At 58.9% G+C, this 20,078-nt stretch overlaps 6 protein-coding genes across 6 annotated transcripts; 4 read left to right on the forward strand and 2 right to left on the reverse strand.

Moving 5' to 3' along the window:
* Nucleotides 1–1,712: 1,712 nt before the first annotated feature.
* SPSK_06211 (uncharacterized protein) lies at nucleotides 1,713–3,329 on the forward strand (the record flags this gene model as incomplete). Its single annotated transcript, XM_016732918.1, has 1 exon — nucleotides 1,713–3,329. The coding sequence occupies one exon, from the start codon at nucleotides 1,713–1,715 to the stop codon at nucleotides 3,327–3,329; it is 1,617 nt and encodes a 538-aa protein (XP_016592655.1).
* Nucleotides 3,330–4,158: 829 nt separating this feature from the next.
* Nucleotides 4,159–5,728, reverse strand: SPSK_06227 (oxidoreductase, zinc-binding protein dehydrogenase family superfamily; the record flags this gene model as incomplete). Its single annotated transcript, XM_016732934.1, has 2 exons — nucleotides 4,159–4,666; nucleotides 4,701–5,728. 2 exons carry the CDS (start codon nucleotides 5,726–5,728, stop codon nucleotides 4,159–4,161), a joined length of 1,536 nt encoding a protein of 511 aa, XP_016592656.1.
* An 894-nt stretch (nucleotides 5,729–6,622) lies between these two features.
* SPSK_05911 (guanine nucleotide exchange factor VPS9) lies at nucleotides 6,623–9,593 on the forward strand (the record flags this gene model as incomplete). The annotated part of the gene is made up of 2 exons (XM_016732619.1): nucleotides 6,623–9,477; nucleotides 9,551–9,593. The coding sequence occupies 2 exons, from the start codon at nucleotides 6,623–6,625 to the stop codon at nucleotides 9,591–9,593; spliced, it is 2,898 nt and encodes a 965-aa protein (XP_016592657.1).
* Nucleotides 9,594–9,746: 153 nt separating this feature from the next.
* On the reverse strand, nucleotides 9,747–10,289 carry SPSK_06674 (uncharacterized protein; the record flags this gene model as incomplete). The annotated part of the gene is made up of 2 exons (XM_016733375.1): nucleotides 9,747–9,790; nucleotides 9,929–10,289. 2 exons carry the CDS (start codon nucleotides 10,287–10,289, stop codon nucleotides 9,747–9,749), a joined length of 405 nt encoding a protein of 134 aa, XP_016592658.1.
* Nucleotides 10,290–11,192: 903 nt separating this feature from the next.
* Nucleotides 11,193–13,107, forward strand: SPSK_06092 (chromatin structure-remodeling complex protein RSC7; the record flags this gene model as incomplete). The annotated part of the gene is made up of 2 exons (XM_016732799.1): nucleotides 11,193–11,253; nucleotides 11,306–13,107. The coding sequence occupies 2 exons, from the start codon at nucleotides 11,193–11,195 to the stop codon at nucleotides 13,105–13,107; spliced, it is 1,863 nt and encodes a 620-aa protein (XP_016592659.1).
* Nucleotides 13,108–14,371: 1,264 nt separating this feature from the next.
* On the forward strand, nucleotides 14,372–15,805 carry SPSK_06277 (uncharacterized protein; the record flags this gene model as incomplete). Its single annotated transcript, XM_016732983.1, has 1 exon — nucleotides 14,372–15,805. One exon carries the CDS (start codon nucleotides 14,372–14,374, stop codon nucleotides 15,803–15,805), a length of 1,434 nt encoding a protein of 477 aa, XP_016592660.1.
* Nucleotides 15,806–20,078: the final 4,273 nt, after the last annotated feature.

Consider the following 20,078-nt stretch of genomic DNA (forward strand, 5'->3'; position numbering starts at 1 on the left):
GGTCGAGCTCCGGCTTGGCGGTCCACTTATGGTTGCGCGACGGGCGGTGGAAGAGAGGAGACCGCAGACGTAGTGGTTTTGCGGTCGCGAAGGCGTCTTGGTGTGGCCGAGGTCGAGGTCGAGGTCGAGGTGAAGATCAAGGACGTCGAGGTTGACGATGCGACTGCGCAAAAGGGTGATCTTGGAAGAAACGAAAAATGACAAAAAGGGCAAGCGCAAAGGACAGGTCTAGGGAGCGACGGCGGAAAGGACAGGCAGGGAAGGAACGACGGGCAGCAATGGGCAGCCACCAAGGCAAGATCACATAAGTGCATAAAATACAGAAGACGTCGACCGGAGCGAAGGAGAGACGCCGAAGCATCCGGGCGGGATTGTCGTGGGCTTCGGTGTGTTTTTTTTGTTCTTTTTTTCCGTTTTTCCTTTTTTTTACTTCTGTGGTTCCTGGTTTGTTTGCTGGCTCCTGGGTCCCGCCCCAAATCTCACCGTTGCGCCTGGACGGCGTCAGGGGCACGGACATTGGCGGCTCCCACAGGCCCACAGGTACAGGACAGGTACATGACAGGCCTGAGGCGACCGCCGATCAGGCGCTGGGGTGTGGACCCCCGCTGTATTCGCATTGACAGTGGGCAGGCGAACTGGAGCGGACTACAGGGGCTGGGTGGCTTGTAATTACACATATTTTGACAGCGTCCTCGTTCCTGTTCTCAACCTTGCATCCCTGTCCCACGTTTTTAAATCGCCGGCTGCCTCCGGGGTAAGCGGTTGAGAACGACAACATACGAAGTAATACAGAATAGTGGTTCAAAGAGCGAAATGCATGACACCACAAAGAGAGGCGCATCTTGATTGTGACGGACTGCTTCAGTGGACTTTACTGCACTGCTCAGGGCGTTCGTGCTACAGGGCATCACTGTCAGACTAAGCCAAGGCCTGCAACAATCCGTGTAAGTCCGTTACCAGAAGCAGTAATCAGCTTTGAGCTCCTCTTTATCCTTTTCTTATTCTTTTCTTATTCTTATTCGGGTTGCCAGAGTCGACCGCGTAAAACTTGTGTCTTCTTGTTCGTATTAATTTCATTTTCGTATCCGTTTGTGTAGATATTTCTACTTATGGTCCATGTGAAATCAACCTCTGTTCATTTACTTTTCTCTCTTCATTTACTTTCTCTCTTCCTTTACTTTTTCTCTCTTTGTCTCCTCTCCTCCCTCCTCTCCCTCTCCTCCACGAGCTGCCAACACGGGACAGGCCTACATGTCTCAGTATGTCTCAGTCTGTCCCTCCCGTCGTTCCCTGGTGTGCCTTGCAGCCGTCCCACGCGGACATCCATCCAGAGCTTGTCGCGAGAACGAGGGTGTCACACCAGGCTGGCGTTCACGTGGTCCACCCTTTCCATCGCCACATGTGCATCGCAGCCTTGGAGGGTGACCATCCATCACCTGCGCAAGGCTGGAGGCCCGGCGATGGTGAATAAAAGGCGAAGTAGCAAGTTGTTTAGCAAGTGTTTAGCAAGCTGTTTATTTTGATTTATAAAGTCCATCGCCCATTGCGTCCGCGATAGTCGCTGTACCGTTCTCTCCTGCTCGTATTTGCGTAGGGCCATCTATTTGAATATAATTGCATTGTTTCCTATTGTCTCCTATTGTCTCCATCGCAATCGTCTCCATCGGAGTACACATTGCTACATTGCAGTGCATCAAACCGCTTGCTACGAAATGCCCGGCTCGTTGCGGGACCGTCACCGTGACACGGAGGATAACGGAAACGACAACAACGACAGCAACGACAGCAACATCGAGCACATCATTCGCAGAGTGCTCGCCCTGGCCCTGCACAAGTTTGACAACGGGGGCGACACAAATCGAGAAAGCAGCCGAGACAATCGACCGCCAGCCGACCGCGGCGCCAGCGACAACGACCTCGCCAAACTCGTGCTCGGCCAGGTGGTCCAGTTTGGCATCCGGCGATACCTCAAAAGCCGCGAAAAGAAGCGGGCCACGGCAGCCAAAGCCACGTCCAAGGCGAACATGAGGATACCGAGATTCAGCCTGCCCGGGGCGCAGCCCGAACCACCACCCGGGCCCGTGCCGACCGAGAGAGGACTTGCCGAGAGAGGACTGCGTGAGGGCAACCTCGAGAGAGGGCCAGACCAATACTATCCTCCACCACAACAGCAGCGATCTCCATATCTTCCCCCACCGCACCAACAGCACCGCCTCCGCGACGACTTGGAAGACCGCCGGTATGAACGCCGCGAGCGGTATGAACGGCGACTCGAGCGGGAGCGTCTGGAACAGCTGGAGCGCGAGCGGCTGCGAGGGGGTGACCATCCTGGTCGTTCGGACGGGATGCATCAGACACGGCATCCTCACCAGTCGCCCTCAGATCGCGCCCCATCCTCTGAACAGCCACGGCTGCGACGGGTTCCACGGACGCCTCTTCCAAAGAGCTATCCGACGTCGTCATTTCCAGAGGCAAGAGAGCCTATGCGAGATTGGGGTGAACAGAGGGAAGAGCAGCAGCAGCAGCAGCAGCAGCAGCCGCAACCATCGCCACCATCACAGCCCCCGCGAGACGTTGCCCGCGAGCAGAGGGCGTACCAGAGACGGCAAGAGTCATTTGGTGCGACGCCGCGACCGTTTCCCGAAGATCTGCTTGGAAACGGTCCCGGCCGCGGCCGATACAGATACGCGAGAATGCCATCACAAGTAGACGACGACACCGTCCCGCACCCACACCCGCACCCGCCACCTCCGCCACCTCCGCCACCCCCCTTTTCCTGGGAGTCGGTGCCCATCTACCCGCCCGTCCCGAGGGAGGCCCAGAGGGAGACCAAAAGAGAAGCGCCCAACGAGTCCCGCAGGCCAGCAGCCGCCCGCCCCGCCGACCTGCCCACGCCGCCCATCTCGCCCCAAAAGACACCGGCCGCCACCGACAGGCACGCGGCGCCCGCCGACGTCCACGCCCACGTGCGCCGTGCGCTCGACGACCTGCTGGTGCAGCTCCGCCGGACAGACAGCGTCGTCTACCGCGCCATGTACCGGCCGCCCGTCGTCGGGGACCACCGCCATCGCCACAGCCACGCGCGGGGCCAGTTCCTCTTTCACGCAGCCGACCTGCAGCGGTCGATTGCCCAAACCAAGGCCGAGATACGGGGGCTGCAGGGAGTCCTGGGCATGGAGAGCAGAGACGGGCCAGAAAGGGACGGACGAGAAGGGGACGAACCCGACGGAAGACGAGAGGGGCGAGACAGGGGGAAAGAGGCGAGAAGAGGACGGGAGAAGGGGAGAGAAGGGACGAGAGAAGCAGGTGGCTATGCAAATGCCCGGTGAGGAAGAAACAGATCGGCGTGACGGACCGTGGTTTTGCTGCACATGTAGACCATCAAGCAACGAATGCTGCTACTATGCTGTGTCCTTGCCTGTATACTTTATATTGTGCTCCTTCTCCTCATGTATATGCTTCCTGCTTGTTCCTCGCCTTGTCTGCCAGCTTCGTTCCGACCAGAGTCTCATATCGTCCCCAGCCACAGACAAAGCAAGAGTACTACGGACGAGTACATCCATATGTGTCGTTAGGGCTTCAGGCGTCGACTCCGCGAGTAATTCAGTGGCTTCAGCGTGCTTGGCACTGCGGACCATTCTGCGTCTCCGGGACAGAGCAGAGCATTAAAACATAGTGTGGACGGTATTGCCGCTGAAGGGCGATAAATTCCGACATTATTCATAGTAAAAGGCACAGTGACAACAGATTGGAGCAAGGCTTTATCTTGTGAATGAATCCAGCGTTGACATAAACATCTCCGTGAATTGATGAGGGTAAATCGTAAGCGATGATTCACGCCAAAGCCGATGGCTGCTGCCTTCCTAAAACGGGAGCCCCGCAGAGGATCAACATGACGGTCGTGCTTTCTTTCCGCTGCCATTGAGGAACAAAAACAGAACCGAAAGAAAACAAAAAAAGACAAAAAGACAAAAAAGAGACAAAACATACTTGACAACTTTATCAATTACCACTTCGTCCTGACATCACACCTCTCGTCATGACCATCGCGGCCGCCTGCCACTGCGGCCGTGTCCGCATCGTCGCCCCCGGGCCGCCCGACTACCGCAACGAGTGCTCCTGCTCCGTCTGCTACAAGTACGGCGCCCTCTGGGCCTACTACAAGACCGCCAGCATCACTATTGAGGTCGAGGGCCACCCGTCCGTGTCCGCCGCCGCGCCCGCCGCCCAGTCGGCCGAGCCGCTGCCGGGGCTGGCGACGTATGTGCGCGCCGACGACGACGGCACGCGGGCGAGCCTGGCGTTTGTGCGGTGTGCGCACTGCGGGTGCATGACGCACTGGACGTGCATTGCGGGCGAGGCGAGCGAAGACCACGAGACGATTGGGGTGAACAGCCGGCTGATGGAGGAGCGGGCGCTGGTGGGTGTGGAGCGGCGGCAGTCGCCGGGGCCGGAGTGAGGGAGAGTAGCTGAGAGAGTAGCTGAGAGAGCAGCTGAGAGAGTAGCTGAGAAGCGGCTACTCTCTGTGTATACTGTTACTGAGAATTCGTGTAATAGTTGGGCTACGACAATGGCGAGGACAGCGAAGACAGCAGCGACAGCGACGACGGCAGTGATGACGATAGCATGGAGTATGTTTGTAGTTTGGATGTATGTAACAAATCGACTATTGAAGACTGAAAACCGCCCCACCTCCCTACAGAGTCACCACCACCTTGGTCGCCGACACGCCAGCCTTGACCATGTCCAGGCCGCCCTGCAGCGCCTCCAGTCCGTGGCCCACAATCTGCGGCGCCGGCGCCACCTGGTACGTCCCGGCCTCGAGCGCGCGGGGGAGGAAGCCGTCCGTGCCCAAGAACGACTGCGTAAACGCCGGGTCTTCGTGCACGCCTTCAACAAACTTGCCCTCGACGCCCGCCGGCACGCCCCCGGGCGGCATCACCATGGTCAGGGCCAAGAACGGCCGCGCCTGGCCGCGGACGACGTCGGCGCAGGCCGCAATGATGCCGGCAAACGCGGCGCGCTGGGTGCCGCCGTTGCAAAACGCGCCGACCACGGTCTTGCCCGCGGCGGCGGCCTTGATGTCGTCGACCACGGTCGGCGAGCCGTAGTCGAAGACGTGCGCGGCGCCGAGCGCCTTGGCCGCGGCGAACCGCGCCGGCGAGGCCGTCGTAATCACCTCGTAGCCGGCCCGCGCGGCCATCTGCACGGCCTGGCTGCCGACGCTGGTGGACGCGCCCCAGATGAGGACGACCTCGGGGGACCCGGCGGCCGGGGCAGGGGGAGGACCGGTCGGCGACGGCGTCCGCAAGTTCAGGTACGTGGGGTGGAACAGCCCAAACATGGCCACCATGACGCCCATCGGCAGCGACGCCGCCGCCGCAAACGGCACCGCCGCCGGCACCCGGTACGCCATGTGCGCCTCCAGCACCACCCGCTCCTGGAAGCCCGCCCGCAGGCTCAGGCCGGCCACGCGGTCCCCCACGGCAAACGGCGCGCCGGCGCCGACCTCCTCGACGACGCCCGCCACGTCCTCGCCAAAGACGACCGGGAACTTCAGAAACGAAAAGATGGCCGCGCCGTACGTCTGCATGGCCGCGTCAAACGGGTTGACGGCGACGGCGGCGGTCTTGATGATGACCTTGCCCGCGTCCGGCGGCGACGCGGGGCCGGCCATGTCCTGGACGACGAGGGGAGTGCCAGCGGCCGTGCACACAGCGGCCTTCATTGTGGATAGGTTGGGGGGTGAAGTTGTGTAAGTGGAATGGTGTATGTGGTGAGTGGTGTTTGGGTGAGTGGTGTTGGCGATGTAGTTGGCTCTGAATGGGAGAGGGCAACGACTTTATACTCCTCGAGCTGTTCTGTGCCCTGGGCGTATTGGAGCTGTGCATTATCCTAGGTTGCTGACTGTAGTACACTCGACATCACGCCCTACGCATCCCTAACCAGAACTCCGTCCCGGAAGGACGAACGGCCGCTACGGAGGCAGCGGGTGCCGAGGCGGAATTGGCAGTCTTTGAATTCCGGTCCAATGCCGGCCATTTCGGAGCTAAGAAAGTGAGTCGGCCATAGCAGAAGAGACTATGGCATAAGTCCGTACACGACAAAGATGGCATAGTATAAATAATATTTTGTATAAATAATATAAATAAATGGACTAAACAAAGACAAGAAAGACAAAAGTCAAACAATGGACTTCTGATGAATAATGGTCAAACAAAATAAAAAAGAATTATGGGATACGGAGAATGGCGTATTTCTTCAGCAAGGAATGCATTCCACTTGGTATAGACTTTCTGTTGGCCGGCAATTCTTTCTGTAAAGATACATACGAGTACAACATGAGAATCAATACAGACACATGGCAATCAGTACGTATACCCGGTGAAGGCATCGTCATGAGGCGACTCAAATGAGGCTATTCTGTAAGTTGAGGATGGAAGGCCTCACGATTGGCAACCGCCGCGAACAAGACCCCCAATGGCAACGGCGGTTCGACCCCGCTCTCCCCGAAAGGCCCCAAAAACCATGAGCTCCAGTGCCCCAAGCAAGCTTGGGGGCTACGCTAATACGCCACGACGTCAGGTGCTAGGCAAGCCACACGGCAGCACCAAGGCCCTAAATGGACCCGCACGAGCAGCAACAGTGCCTGGTCCAGAGCCCCTCCTTTTCTAAGATTGCACCTCGCAGCCTTCTCTGTCGTCAACATTGCCCTTCCCACCACCACAACACGAGCATCTCTAGCCACTACGACTTTGCACGACTTGGCCCGAGACACACACGGACACACACGGACACGTCCTGCATGTCAACGCACGAGAGCACGCGCTCCGAGTCAACACCGACTGTCCTCTCAGAGGAAGATGCGAGCGGCCTGCGCCGCGTAGAGAGCATGGAGAAGGAGGAGACGGGTGTCGAGGGAGTCGAGGGAGTCGAGGGTGTCGGATCCGGAGCTGTAGAAGCATCGGGAACTGTGCCGGCAGCAACAGAGCCGGCGGAGTCGGCAGAGTCGGCAGAACCCACAGACAGCGAACCAGCACCAAAACCGTTTGACCCCTTTGACGACCCCGAAGGACTGGGCGATGATGACAAGGATGACAACAACCACAACGACCACAACATTGAAGCGTCCGTCGCCACGCTCAAACCGCCGCGGACACCGCTCGCCGGCCTGTCGCTGGCCCCCTCGTCGGCGGCCTCGACCTACATCGACCCCACGCCCGCCACACCCATGACCTCCCACCCGCCGTCGCGGTCAACGTCCCATGCCGCGTCCCAGCGCTCGCCACAGCGCTCGCCGCAGCGGTCACCCACGCGGTCACCCACGCGGTCCGATGCGGCCGACACCGACGGCGAGGACCGTCGGTACCTCAGCGACGACGACGCCGGCCCGCCCGGTGGCGCCGCGACGCGCCGCTCCGAGATCCAGACCATTATGGAGCAGTTCAGCGGCGACGGCGGCGGGCCCGGCGAAGACGAGGTCATGAGCCCGCGGCTCGAGATTGCGGCGCCCATGCTGGCGCCTCCATTGTCGGTGTCGTCGGCAGCCGCAGCAGGCGGCGTCGGCGTGGGCGGCAGCCACCCGCCGCGCAAATCGAGCCTGGAACCGCTGGCGCCGGGACTGGCGCAGCACATCAAAGAGAGCGTGAAGGCGATGCCGGGCGACGGGGGGGCGGAGGAGGGGGCGGAGGACGGTGGCGAGGACGGGGAGGCCAGAACGACAACGAGTGGCGGAGGCATCGACAAGGGCAAGGGCGAGGACCGCGGACCGCCGGTGCCGCCCAAGGACAGCGAGGCCGGCAAGGACAGCAAAGACGACAAAGATGGCACCGTGGAGGGCGTGGAGGGTGCAGAGGGACGGGCCACGACCGACGACAACGGCCCCCTGTCCCCCACCGTCTCGCTCCACCGTCCACCGCCGCCGGCCCCCGAGCCCGAGCCAAGCCTGCCCTTTGACTTCCACCGCTTCCTCGAGCAGCTGCGGCACAAAAAGGCCGACCCGGTCGCGCGCTACCTCAAGTCGTTTCTGGCCGAGTTTGCCAAGAAGCAGTGGATGGTGCACGAGCAGGTCAAGATCATCAGCGACTTTCTGGCCTTTATCGCCGACAAGATGGCCGTCTGCGAGGTCTGGCGCGACCTGTCGGACGCCGCGTTCGACAACGCCCGCGAGGGCATGGAGAAGCTCGTCATGAACCGCCTGTACGCGCAGACCTTCTCGCCGGCCATCCCGCCGCCCCAGCCCATCCCCGGCGCCCGGCCCAAGCGCCGCGGCGGCGAGCGGCCCATGGGGCCCGGGCGCCGCGGCCAGCACCAGGAAGACGTCGAGCGCGACGAGGTGCTGTCGCAGAAAATCACCATCTACGGCTGGGTGCGCGAGCGCCACCTCGACATTGCGCCCGTCGCGGCCGAGGAGAGCGGCCGGCGCTTCCTGCGCCTGGCCCAGCAGGAGCTGCTCAAGATCAAGACGTACCGCGCGCCGCGCGACAAGATCATCTGCGTGCTCAACTGCTGCAAGGTCATTTTCGGGCTCCTCAAGCACAACAAGGCCGACGAGTCCGCCGACGCCTTCATGCCCCTGCTCATCTACGTCGTGCTCCAGGCCAACCCGGACCACCTCGTCTCCAACGTCCAGTACATCTTGCGCTTCCGCCACCAGGACAAGCTGGCCGGCGAGGCCGGCTACTACCTGTCGTCGCTCATGGGCGCCGTCCAGTTTATCGAAAACATGGACCGCACCACCCTCACCATCACCGACGCCGAGTTTGAGGCCAACGTCGAGGCCGCCGTCTCTGCCATTGCCGAGAAGCACCGCGCGGCGTCGCCGCCGCTGCCCATTCCGCCCGAGGGCGACGCTGACGGCGACGGCAACGGCAACGGGGGCGACGACGAAAAGAGCGCGGGGCGCAAGGCGGCCGGCGCGTCGCTGCTGCCGGGCGAGCCGTCGACACGCACGTCGGCCGATGTGGACCGGCCGAGGACGCCGAGGACGCCGAGGACGCCGAGGACGCCACGAACGGCGAGGCCACGGGAGGGGGGAGTGGAAGGCGGTGACAAAGCAGACGCTGGAGATGGTGACGATGCAGATGCCAACGACGGAGATGCCGACGACGGCGAACGAGACGCCATCACCGGTCTGCTGCGCACCATCCAGCGCCCGCTGAGCACGATTGGCCGCCTGTTTGCCGAGGACCCGGCGTCGCCGACCGACGGCGCCGCCCACCCACGCGGCCGGAGTCCCGGCCGAGACGCCGAGGGCGGCGATCCGGCCACTACCAGTGCCACGGCCAGTGCCACGGCCACACGCAGGCAGGCCCTCTCCGCCGAAGAGGCCGCGGCGCGCCAGGCCAGCGCCGAGACCGCCGAGGCCCAGCGCCTGCACCGCGTCGAGCACGCCAACATTGTCGAGACGCTGGCCGGCATGTTTCCCGACCTGGACCGCGACATCATCAGCGACGTCGTCTACCAGAAGGAAGGGCGGTGCGTTTCCTCTCCGAGCCGCCCAGCTGCGTCACATTCGTTCGTCTCGCTAACAAGTCACTGACAATTCTAGGGTCGGCCTTGCCGTGGACGCGTGTCTCGCGCTGTCGCAGTAATGATGTGGATTGCACGTTGTGTCGTTGTTTTCTCTCTAGTTTCCTCTCTGTCTCTCTCTCTCCAGCGAATACCATTGGCGGATGTTTGCCTTTTTTACTGTCTACTCACATCACACCGCACTCCTTTTCCACCTGTTCCCACCGCCACCAACATTACATCGCCTTGCCCAAATCACGCACGATCCGTACCCCGTAGCCTGCATATAGAACGACAAACTATTGGTACAATACAATACAATCCATGTCGACAACGCCGCCACGGCACTCTCTAAAAATACCAGTCTATGCAGTTAGCAGGAGCACAGCAAAGCCGCAAAAACACGCGCTGCACGTACAGTAGGCGCCCACGGGCAACGACAGCGGCAGCTCGTACGCCCAGTCCGTCTCGGGATTGTAGTCGCGGTGGTTGTGGCGGGCGTGGCCGTGGCCGTGCAGGGAGACAGACGAGTCGGCGTCGCTGTCACTCTCGCCCGCACTCTGGCTCTCCTTGTCCCCCGCGTGGTGCCTCGCCGCGACCGCCTTGCCTTTCTCGGCCGTCGTCAGCGACGTGTCGGACAGCAGCCCCAGGCGACGGAGTGTTGCTGAGGCGGCACCAACGGCGGCGGCCGCGACGGACGAGACGGACGCGACGGCTGACCGTCGGGTCGGGGACGTAGTCCGCGAGGCGGCTTCGGGGGGCGCGAGAACGGAAGACATGGGGTGATTATGGTAATTATAGTAATTATGGTGATTTGGTGATTTGGTGATTTGGTGATCGTGGTGATGATTGTTGATTTGACTGAAGCAGCCAGACTGCTGGACTACGAGCACACACCAACCATTGTCATGGTCAGCCCTACACCCGTCTCGCCCTCTCCCTCGACGCTGACCCGATACACGGGGATCTGGGACGACTGTCAAAACCTGATACGTGGGGCGGCCACCAGCCGTGCCACGCATTCGCCAAGCAGACTTTGCTCGTGGCTTTATTTCTCCGTGATCGACCGTCGTACGGCAGATTATGAAACAGACATGCCACTGATTGGATCAAAATATTCAGAAAAGAGTGAGATGTTCTCAAGAATTGAATAAAGGACAGAGAGCAATAGAGAGCGGCAGAAAGGACAGACAGATCTCTAGAGAACATCGACAAGATCGCCAAAAAGGAGGCTGATAAGGCTCTATGAGGCTGCTTCAAACAGCCGTCACTAGCTACGTAAAGTATCATTGGAGAGTATTTACATAGGAATTCTTGCTGTGCTTAACAACGGTAAAATCCCTTGAATTTTAAAGCATTGTATGGAATTGAACTGAATTGAATCTCATGTTGTTGCTTCAATTGAGATTATGTACAGTGTGTCACACAGTGTGTGTGGTTCATAATACAGTCTTAGTCATCTTACTCCGACCTGGTCCACTTTAGCCGTTTCCCCTTGCCACGGCGCGCCGCGTCTGCAAAATGCCATTCTAAAGCAGTCTCCAATCGCCGCAAAGGATCCATCGAGCAGCCTCGAGGTCCATCGACCAGCGCATCACGACCACGACCACAAAACGAAACACACCAGAGAAACAGCCGCACTGCCAGCCCGCCTGCTGACGGACACAACACGGCTGGCCACGATGGTCGAATACGGGAGGCGCTCTGGGCGCGCTGCAGCTCGACGCGCAGCAGCAGCTCTTGGTAGGTGAAACAGAGAACGTCGCGTCGAGGGCCATCGACTGACAACACGCAGAGCGGACACCCAAGAACGTGGACCCGGCCGAAGACGAAGTCATGGCCGACGTGACCGCTGACGAGGCAGCCGACACCACACACAACGACGACGCACAAGACGACGCACAAGACGACGCACACGACAAAGACGCACCGAACGGCGACAACGACAACCGAAACGGAAACGAAAACGAAAACGCCAACAACGACACGGCCGACGAGGCGTCGGCCCCGGCATCGGGCGTCGCCTCGGCCGCCACCAAGTCGCCCGCGGCGTCGCCCGCGCCCGTCATGATGATCCGCCGCAAACGCCTCGGACGGCCGCCAAAGAACCGGCCGCCAGACTGGGACGGCATGGTCGAGGTGCCCATGAGCGAGAGCGAGATTGCCGCCGCACAGGCCGCCGCCCTCGCCAAGGAGCGCGGCGAGACGCTGACGCCCCGGCGGCGCGGGCGCGGTGGCTGGCGCGGGCGCGGCGGGCGCAAGGGCGACCGCCAGGACGGGCACGGCGGAGGGGGCGGGCCACTGCAGCAGGCGATTGACAAGGACGGTAACGTGGTCGACATTGTCAACGACGAGCTGGACCTGCCCGAGGACCCGGCGGGCGAGACCAAGGTCGACAAGGACGGCAACCTGCAGGGCGGGCGCGAGTACCGCTGCCGCACGTTTACGGTGGCGGGCCGCGGCTCGCGGCTGTACATGCTGTCGACGGAGCCGGCGCGCTGCGTCGGCTTCCGCGACTCGTACCTCTTCTTCACCAAGCACAAGCGCCTCTACAAGATCATTGTCGGCGACGACGAGAAGCGCGACATGATTGAGCGCGACATCATCCCCCACAGCTACAAGGGCCGCGCCATTGGCATCGTGACGGCGCGCTCCGTCTTCCGCGAGTTCGGCGCCCTCATTATTGTCGGCGGCCGCCGCGTCATCGACGACTACACGCTGGCCAACGAGGAGGAGGGCGCGCCGCCCGTCGTCGAGGGCGCCCTCGCCGACCCCAACGACATTGTCGTGCCCGGCGAGCCCTACAACAAGAACCAGTACGTGGCCTGGCACGGCGCCAGTGCCGTGTACCACGCGTCCGGCGGCGGCGGCGGCGGCGGTGGACCGGGCGTCGGTGGCGGCCTTGTCGAGCGTGGCGGCGGCGGCGGGGCCGGCGGCGCCTCGGCGCACGCCCACACGCTCTACAAGGCCGCCGACGCCAAGCGGCGCCGCGTCGCCGTCAACGACTACAACTGGCAGCTCGAGCACGCCCGCGAGGCCAGCAGCTTCAACAGCATGCTGACGGCCGCGCGCGGCACCACGCTCGCCGGCGTCTACGACATCCACACCAACCTGGTCCAGTACCCGGCCAGCATGCAGCCCCAGCGGGCGCGGGCGGTGCTGGTGCAGGACGGCGGGGGTGCCAACGCGGACGCAGACGCAGACGCAGACGCAGACGCAGACGCAGACGCAGACGCGACCACCGTCTTCCCGGTGCTGTCCCCGCTGGTCGCGCGCAACTTTTACGTCGCCGACATGCACCTCGAAACACCCCCCGCCGGCATCGCCCCGGCCGCCTACGACCGCTACCGCATCGACGACGACGGTGATTCTGTCAGCAGCAACAAAAAAGCCGACTGGCTGGCCCCCTTCCAAGGCCTGGCGGCCGTGCCCGACGACATCCGCGCGCTGCTGCCCGCCGAGTGCCGTGCCGCCTTTGACGCCGCCGTCGACAAGGAGCAGGCGTGGTTCGGCCAGTGGGGCCCCGAGGCCACGAGCATGAGCCGCCGGGAGCCCGTCATTGACAAGGCCATTGTGCCGTACGCCATGATGTTGTAGGAGACGGTGGCGGCGGCAAAAGGGGCCGTGGGCGGGGCGGCTGCGAGTGGCGGTGTGGAAAGAAGGTTATTTGCTTGATTTTGGGACGGTGTATGAGGATTTGTTCTTTGTTGTGTCATTGACTTGCGCCAGGGATATGTTTTTGCTTTTTTTTTTTTTGCTTTTGTTGATTTTATGCTGATCCACGTGTGCAAGTACGGATGGACATGGAGACCGGGTTTCTAAAAGGGAGATACTTGATCATGCATTAATCTGATTTCGATAAATTACTTCATATGCATTTTGACGGGTTTTATGTTGTTCACTTTCCAATTTGTGTCTTTTGTAGTCCTTTTCATACTTTTTCCCTTTCTGATTTATTTTGTTTACCAACGTACAGAAGTACTTTTATCGAATTGTGTATTCTTTATTTTGTCTGCCTTTAACAAGAAGTCGAGTCAACTCCACAAAATGAACAGATACTATTTTCTTCCATCAAAATCACCGGGTCTGTCACTGTTATGCAGTGAATCTGAACTTTGCTCTGTCAAGGAGGTGACATGTTGGTACATATTATCACGTGACGTCGTGATCGATGGTGGTTGTGTGAGGCCGACAAGGCTGCCTACCACACCAGGAACTAAACAAGCGCAAACAACAACACAACTCACGATATCTCGAACCAACCATTTTAAGCGCCCGACGCATTCGCGGGCGGCCCGCGACTAGTGTATCGCGATAAGGACGTCTGATTTGCGTCGTCCTCTCCTCGTTCACGACCTCTTCATGGTCGCTGCCTGGCAGACGGTCGCATTGCTGGCGACGTTCATGATTCCAGGGGCATAGGGCTGCATATTTTGGCCAACGCATCAAGTGCCTCAAGTGCATCCATCACGAACGGTCACACAGCACCCAATCATCTCGACGCGCCTTACAACTTCTGAACAAATTTCGCAGTTTCTCCAGTACTAACCGATATACGGCGACCCAAATGCAGGCTGCGCGCTTAACGAGCGGCCCAAACAGATGGCCCCCTGGTGGTCAAGAGGCGCTAGGCAGCGGCGGCTCTGTGTGATCTGTATGGTCTGCGTGAAACCGAGAGTCGACGAGGCCATTTGTGAAGATAAAAAGGGCAGTCGGTCCGCCGTCGTTCACGAGGTACGGCGGAAGCGTATCTGCCGTATCTGCCCTCTATCGATCGTTCCCTGGACGAGGTCCGGGCCAGTTGTCTACCGAAACCGGGTAAAGGAAACACCAAAAAGAACACGTCTTGTTGCGCGAGCAAATGGATCGAAAGGACGCCGACGGCTATGCGATCCCGCGGATCCCCGTATCGCGTGCACGAGCCGACGGTGTCGGCACGGGGTCGCCTCGCAAACGGAAGGCAGTCGACGATCTAGGACCTGAGACCACGGCCGAGTCATCCTCCCCAGTGTCCACTCTGACCGAGTACACGACCGACTCCTTGTCCTCCCCAGTGTCCACCCTGACCGAGTTCACGTTCGAGTCAGTGTCCGCTCCATCATTGTCCTCCCCGTCCGAGTCCACGCTTGGGTCAATGTCCGAAGCGTCCGAGTACGCGCCCTCCTTGTCCTCCCTGTCTGGGTTGCGCACGACTGTGGACGACGATAGCTGCCGCACACTGCTTGCCAGAAACAACATCCACATGCGCTACAGCCGGCTCCCCAAGCCTGCCTACGTGGAGGATGTCGTGGTGCGCATCCGTGACATGCAGCGCGCATCGCCGGAACCTTCGGATGAGGCGTTAGTGAAGAACAAGTGTCTGCGGGAATTGTTCGAGGGTTCACACGAGTCGCAAGTGGAGCTGCACTACATGTACAATGTGTTTCCCATGCCCTCGGACGCCGACGACGACGCGATTGGCGTACGAGCGCGCCTCCCCATGTGCCGGCGGGTGGTCCCCTTTGTGGGTGGCGACGTGCCCAAGTTTCCCGTCCCGACGCCGGACTTGCTGTACGGGTACAACTGCGAAGATGCGTTTCCTGATACGGCCCACCAGAGACAGTTGAGGACGATGTACGATGAGGTGATTGCCTACAACGACTACAGTGTCAGCAATCCTTTTGTGTTTCCCTTCTTTGTCATTGAGTTCAAAGGCGTGGCGGGCAACATACGTGTCGCTAGCAACCAGTGTCTCCGGGGCGCGGCCACGTGTGTCAGCATCGCCGAGACGCTGAATCGGCGGCTGCTTACGCACGCACAAGAACACTCTGTATCGACGGGAGGCACCGACGGCACCGACGGCGTGACGCCCGCAGCCTCCATCGACAGCACGGCATTCAGCGTCGCCATGGACGGGCAGGACGCGCGGCTCTATGTGTCATGGAAACAAGACGAACGCAACTACTACATGACCAACGTGGACTGCTACGCGCTGCGCCGCCCGGACGAGTACAAGCGGTTCCGCCGCATGGTGCGCAACATTGTCGACTGGGGCCGCAGCGACCGGCTCAAGGCCATCCATCGCGGGCTGGACCAGCTGCTCGAGGAGGCCCAGCAGCGCACGCCGGCTCCAGATACGGACGCAGAGGCTGAGGCAGAGGCAGCAGCGATGGATCCGATGGCCATGTCTATGCCAGAGCCGATGCCAGAGCCCACACCGGGCGCGGGTTCCTCCAAGGCGTCCCGTCACCACTCGCCTCCCTCGGGCAAGGGCAGCAGCGGCGGCGGCGGTCGGAGCAAGAAGCCTCGAGCTTGACGAGGCGGTGGTGCTGACACATGTGTCATTTTTTATCATTTTTTTTTTTGGAATTATTTATGACTGACTTCTACGTTGTTGAATAATGACCTCGTTGGATACCTGTTTGGCCTGATTTGACTGTTTGGACACTGTCGTATTGTTTATTCTTTGCTAGTTTCTTGTTTCATTCCACTTACTACTTGCCTTTCGCTACTTGCTTCGCGGACGTGCCTGGCAGCTCTCTCGATTATGCGTCACACAGTTTTGTGACTAGCAGTTGTCTACTGTCTTCCCTCGCTGTATTAATCGAATAACAGGAACCTCTCCCAGATTGCCTTGCCCGAATGTCCCGTCTGCCTTAGCATCGTGCATTGCAGCATGCGCGTCCGCGTCCGGCCAGTGACAACGTCTTCATTCAAGTTGGGCCGCAATGAGCGAGAGAAAGAGGAGGATAGTACATTCCTCCCCCACTGCATCGTCAGTCTTCGACCAGCGATTTATTTTTGCGACCTCGGCCTGCCCTACATCGGGACGACCAGATGCCGCCGATTCCGTTTCATAGCGGGGACTCCAGGGAACATAAAGTGCACTTGGTGATCGCAGTCTAGGCACTTTACGGGAGATTGCTTGTCAAGCCATCATGTAGGGAAATCAAAACAGACAAGCCAAGAGAAAGAAGGGTGTGACGGCTTTGCAGGTGCATGCAAGTCGTTGGTGTCCCCACGTCCATTCAGACTCACAAACGAGCGGTTAACATGCTGAATGAGGAAATGGGGACGCCGGGTCAGTCTTCAGCCTGCAACCAGTGCAGGTCGAACCCGGGATGACCGTCCTAGGTGCATGCCGGGGGGAATTGGACGCACGTTTTGTCGACGTTGTTCCCGAAGCGTTCATTCCCACGTTTCCCACCCACACCTCCTACGACTCCGCGCAGTCCTCATTCCCCAAAGGAACACAAACCGCCGCCCGATATTGCTTCCCCATTTGCACTGCAGCACAGGGGAAGAGAGCAAGAGAGCAAAAGAAAATGCCTCTTCCACGTGATCGTCTGTAAATTGACGGCGGCCAATACGCTTATTACACGCACACACTCTGGACGGTGGCTGTAACCGGTCTTCCAGGCCGACTCATCCATCTTCATTTGGAAGACGGCGATGTTTCCGGGGAAAACAGTCAGAAAGTCAGAAAGTCAGACAGAAAGACAGCAAGGCAGACCAAAGACCCTTCATTTGTCCGTTGCAGGCCCTCGGTTGCCCTGTGTCGCCTTTCCGACGATGCAAGCTCTTTTCGGCATACTCTCGACAATATTGTCCGCAGCGTGGGTTGCAACCCCTCTCCTGCATCCTGCAGCTAGAGTGTAGGAGTGTCTTCGCTCACGCTGACTGCTGTCGGTCTGCAGGTGAGGCGGGGCAAAAGGCAAAAGGCAAAGGGCAAAGGGCAAAAGAGCACTGGATGAGCTACGGACGTACATTGCAACGGTGCCTTCATCTTCTTTCAACGAGTTTGCAGAGAACCCAGACAAACGTCACGAGACGTGACGGGACCATGCAGACGAATACAACAGGGGAAGTGAAAAGAACAAGCGGTCAAGTCGAGCCGATGGACGAGGCGGCGATGGGCGAGGGACGACCACGACGTATCGGACCTTTTTTATTTTTATTTTTTATTTTCTTCTTTTCTTATTTTTATCGTCCACCTGGACAAGGCGACTTCGGGCGTCTGCATCGCATGTGCGGGGCTCGCCTTGACAAATAAGCTCCTTCAGTCATTCCCTCCATCCGTGACACGAGTAGAGGGACGACATGGCTTTTCCTTTCGACGGCATGCAACGGCAGCCGATGTCCTGCTGGGCCTACAGCTTTTCATCGTTACAATGCAATTACTCACAACGGGTGCCTGCTGCTGTGGCACAGCTCCGATTGGCAAAAGCCTGTCCGTCTGGTTATTCTTTTTCAGTCATGAGACGGGCCTGGGCCAGCCTGGGATTATGTTGGGGACGAGGGAAAATAGGCACATTTGCCCAGCGACAAACGGACTGGCCTCGCCCGTTCAGGATCACGAGTTCCGCGAGCTCAAAGTCGACTGTAAGGATGGAGGGCATGCCGCGGGACGAAGGAACAAAATGGCCCCGAATGTCTCCCCCTCTGTCCAACGTGCATTAGCTGGCTGGAGAGAAGCGACAGAACAGCGAGGCAAGGCCGAGAATCGAAAAGGACAATGAGGGGCCTCTTTCGAGTTGGGGTGACAGAATGGAGGGGAAGTCGGAGTACGGAGTTTGTCGTGGAGAGAGGAGCATTGCTGCGCCTCTGATTTGTCAGTTGGCCTTTTAGTTGACCATGCAGTTGACCCTTTCTGACGTCCCCTTGCGGAGCCGTTGCAAAGTTTCTTCGTTTGCAGTCATACTCGAAAAGGAGGCATCTTCTACTTCACCGCTAGAATCGGCCGGAGGCGGCAAAGAGGCTGGAAGCGGCATGACTGGACGATGGATGGGAGTCAGGGAGCACAGAGCACAGGAGCACAGGAGAACGACCAGAACCAGCCGGGCGGCTGTCTGGCGATGCTGAGAGGCTCAGAGGCTCAGAGACTCATCTGGAACAGTCACGTCACACTGCTCCGATTCCACACTTCACTGTGATTCACAGTGTGATTCAAAAAAAAAAAAGTCTAGGCTTCTCCAGAGGCAAAACACGTATTGCGTATTACTTTATAATTACGTAGATGCTGATGCTGGAGATGCTGTTGAGCTGAGGACAGGCGGCAATATTATTTTATTTTATTTTTACACAGCGCTGCCTTGGCCTCTAGGCAGCGAGGCACCGTATTGGACAGCGCGCTCTCCCGAGAGTCTGAGTTCGGCTCGTCTCGGTAGACACGGCTGTGCGTCCGTGTGATCTGTGATTCCTGTTTCTGTTCTTCGCACACACACCTCCATCTCGCTGAACAACGACGTCAACCTGTGGCAAAGAATGACGAGGAGGCGTCGGCGTCGCGGACGTCGAGGACGTTGAGGTTGTCTCGTATAGTGTTCGCCCGTCTTTGATACGACGTGAAAGATGGAGGATGAACCTGCTGCCTTCACCCCTACAACATGGCATTCCTGTTTTGCTCACTTCTTGCACTTGTCTCTTGGACGAGAAACAAGAAACGATAGATACGGCATCGGTCATTGCAAACATGACCGCACCAGCGCATGCCAGGGTAAGCCTCACTGCTTGATCTTTAACACGACTGCGGCCAGGCCTTTTTCAGCTGGCGAGCATCTGCTGCTGCTGTTTTTGGCACACCCAATTCATGATGACGGGTGATCCTGCGGAGGAATTACAACGTGGAGAGTCTGAGCTGAGCCCACGCACAGGCCAGCCTGCAAGGGTGATCATACTCAGACGGTAACTTACTGTAGCAACATCTGAGCACCTACAGCAGGGGCAGCCCTTGCACTGTCCCACGCTGCAGCAGAGGAGCAGAGCAGGCTGACAGACAGGGCTGTGCTTATTGGGGGCCAACAGTCATACCATTCATATGTTATGTTACGCTGCCACCATCGTGAACAAAGATATCTTACCGACACAAAACGGGAAGCTGCCATCTGCCTACCTTTTCTAGCTAGATCTGTCTGTAGGAGTGCCTGTAGGAGCTGCCTGTTTGAGCGCCAGAATACCCGTGGTTATGCATGAAGAGCATCTTCACCTTTTTATGTCATATGTTCAGGTACGACACAGCATGTAGTGGAGATTCGCAGCGGCGTGTTTCTTCCTCCGTGTGTGCGAATGGCCTACTCGGACTGCTGTAAAGACGACACGCAAGCAAGAAAAGGCCAAGGCTACGACGATGCAGACTCCATTCTGTTGCGTAAAAGTTGAGCGGCAGGGGTGGCTGTGATTTTTTATTTTAGTTGATTTTTAGTGGGCAACACTATTGAGAAATCGACTGTGTTAGACCCAGCCTGCCATCAAGGACCACTGTTTTCTTTTTTCTTTCTTTTTTTTCTGCAGTGGCATTTTGTGGACACTGCCGGTGGATGCTCTGCAAATATCAAAATTGTGGTTGGTGGCTTTGGGGCCTGTGGATCGAGCGAACTGGCTTGACGTTGCCGCCTGTAGCGTACAATGTATGTCTTGGAGCGGCAGAGGGCTTGTCAAAGACGGATAACGATGTCATGAAAGGCCCAACTTGAAAGGAATGCTTGCTCAGCTGTCATAAACGACAACGGTTGCATTCATTGTTCCCAATAAAAACGGGAGTCATATGTCAGCCCAGCAGAGCAGCACCAGCCCAGCACAACCGGCCCAGA

This window comes from Sporothrix schenckii, assembly GCF_000961545.1.
Source record: "Sporothrix schenckii 1099-18 chromosome Unknown Cont38, whole genome shotgun sequence".
NCBI classification, from domain to species: domain Eukaryota; kingdom Fungi; phylum Ascomycota; class Sordariomycetes; order Ophiostomatales; family Ophiostomataceae; genus Sporothrix; species Sporothrix schenckii.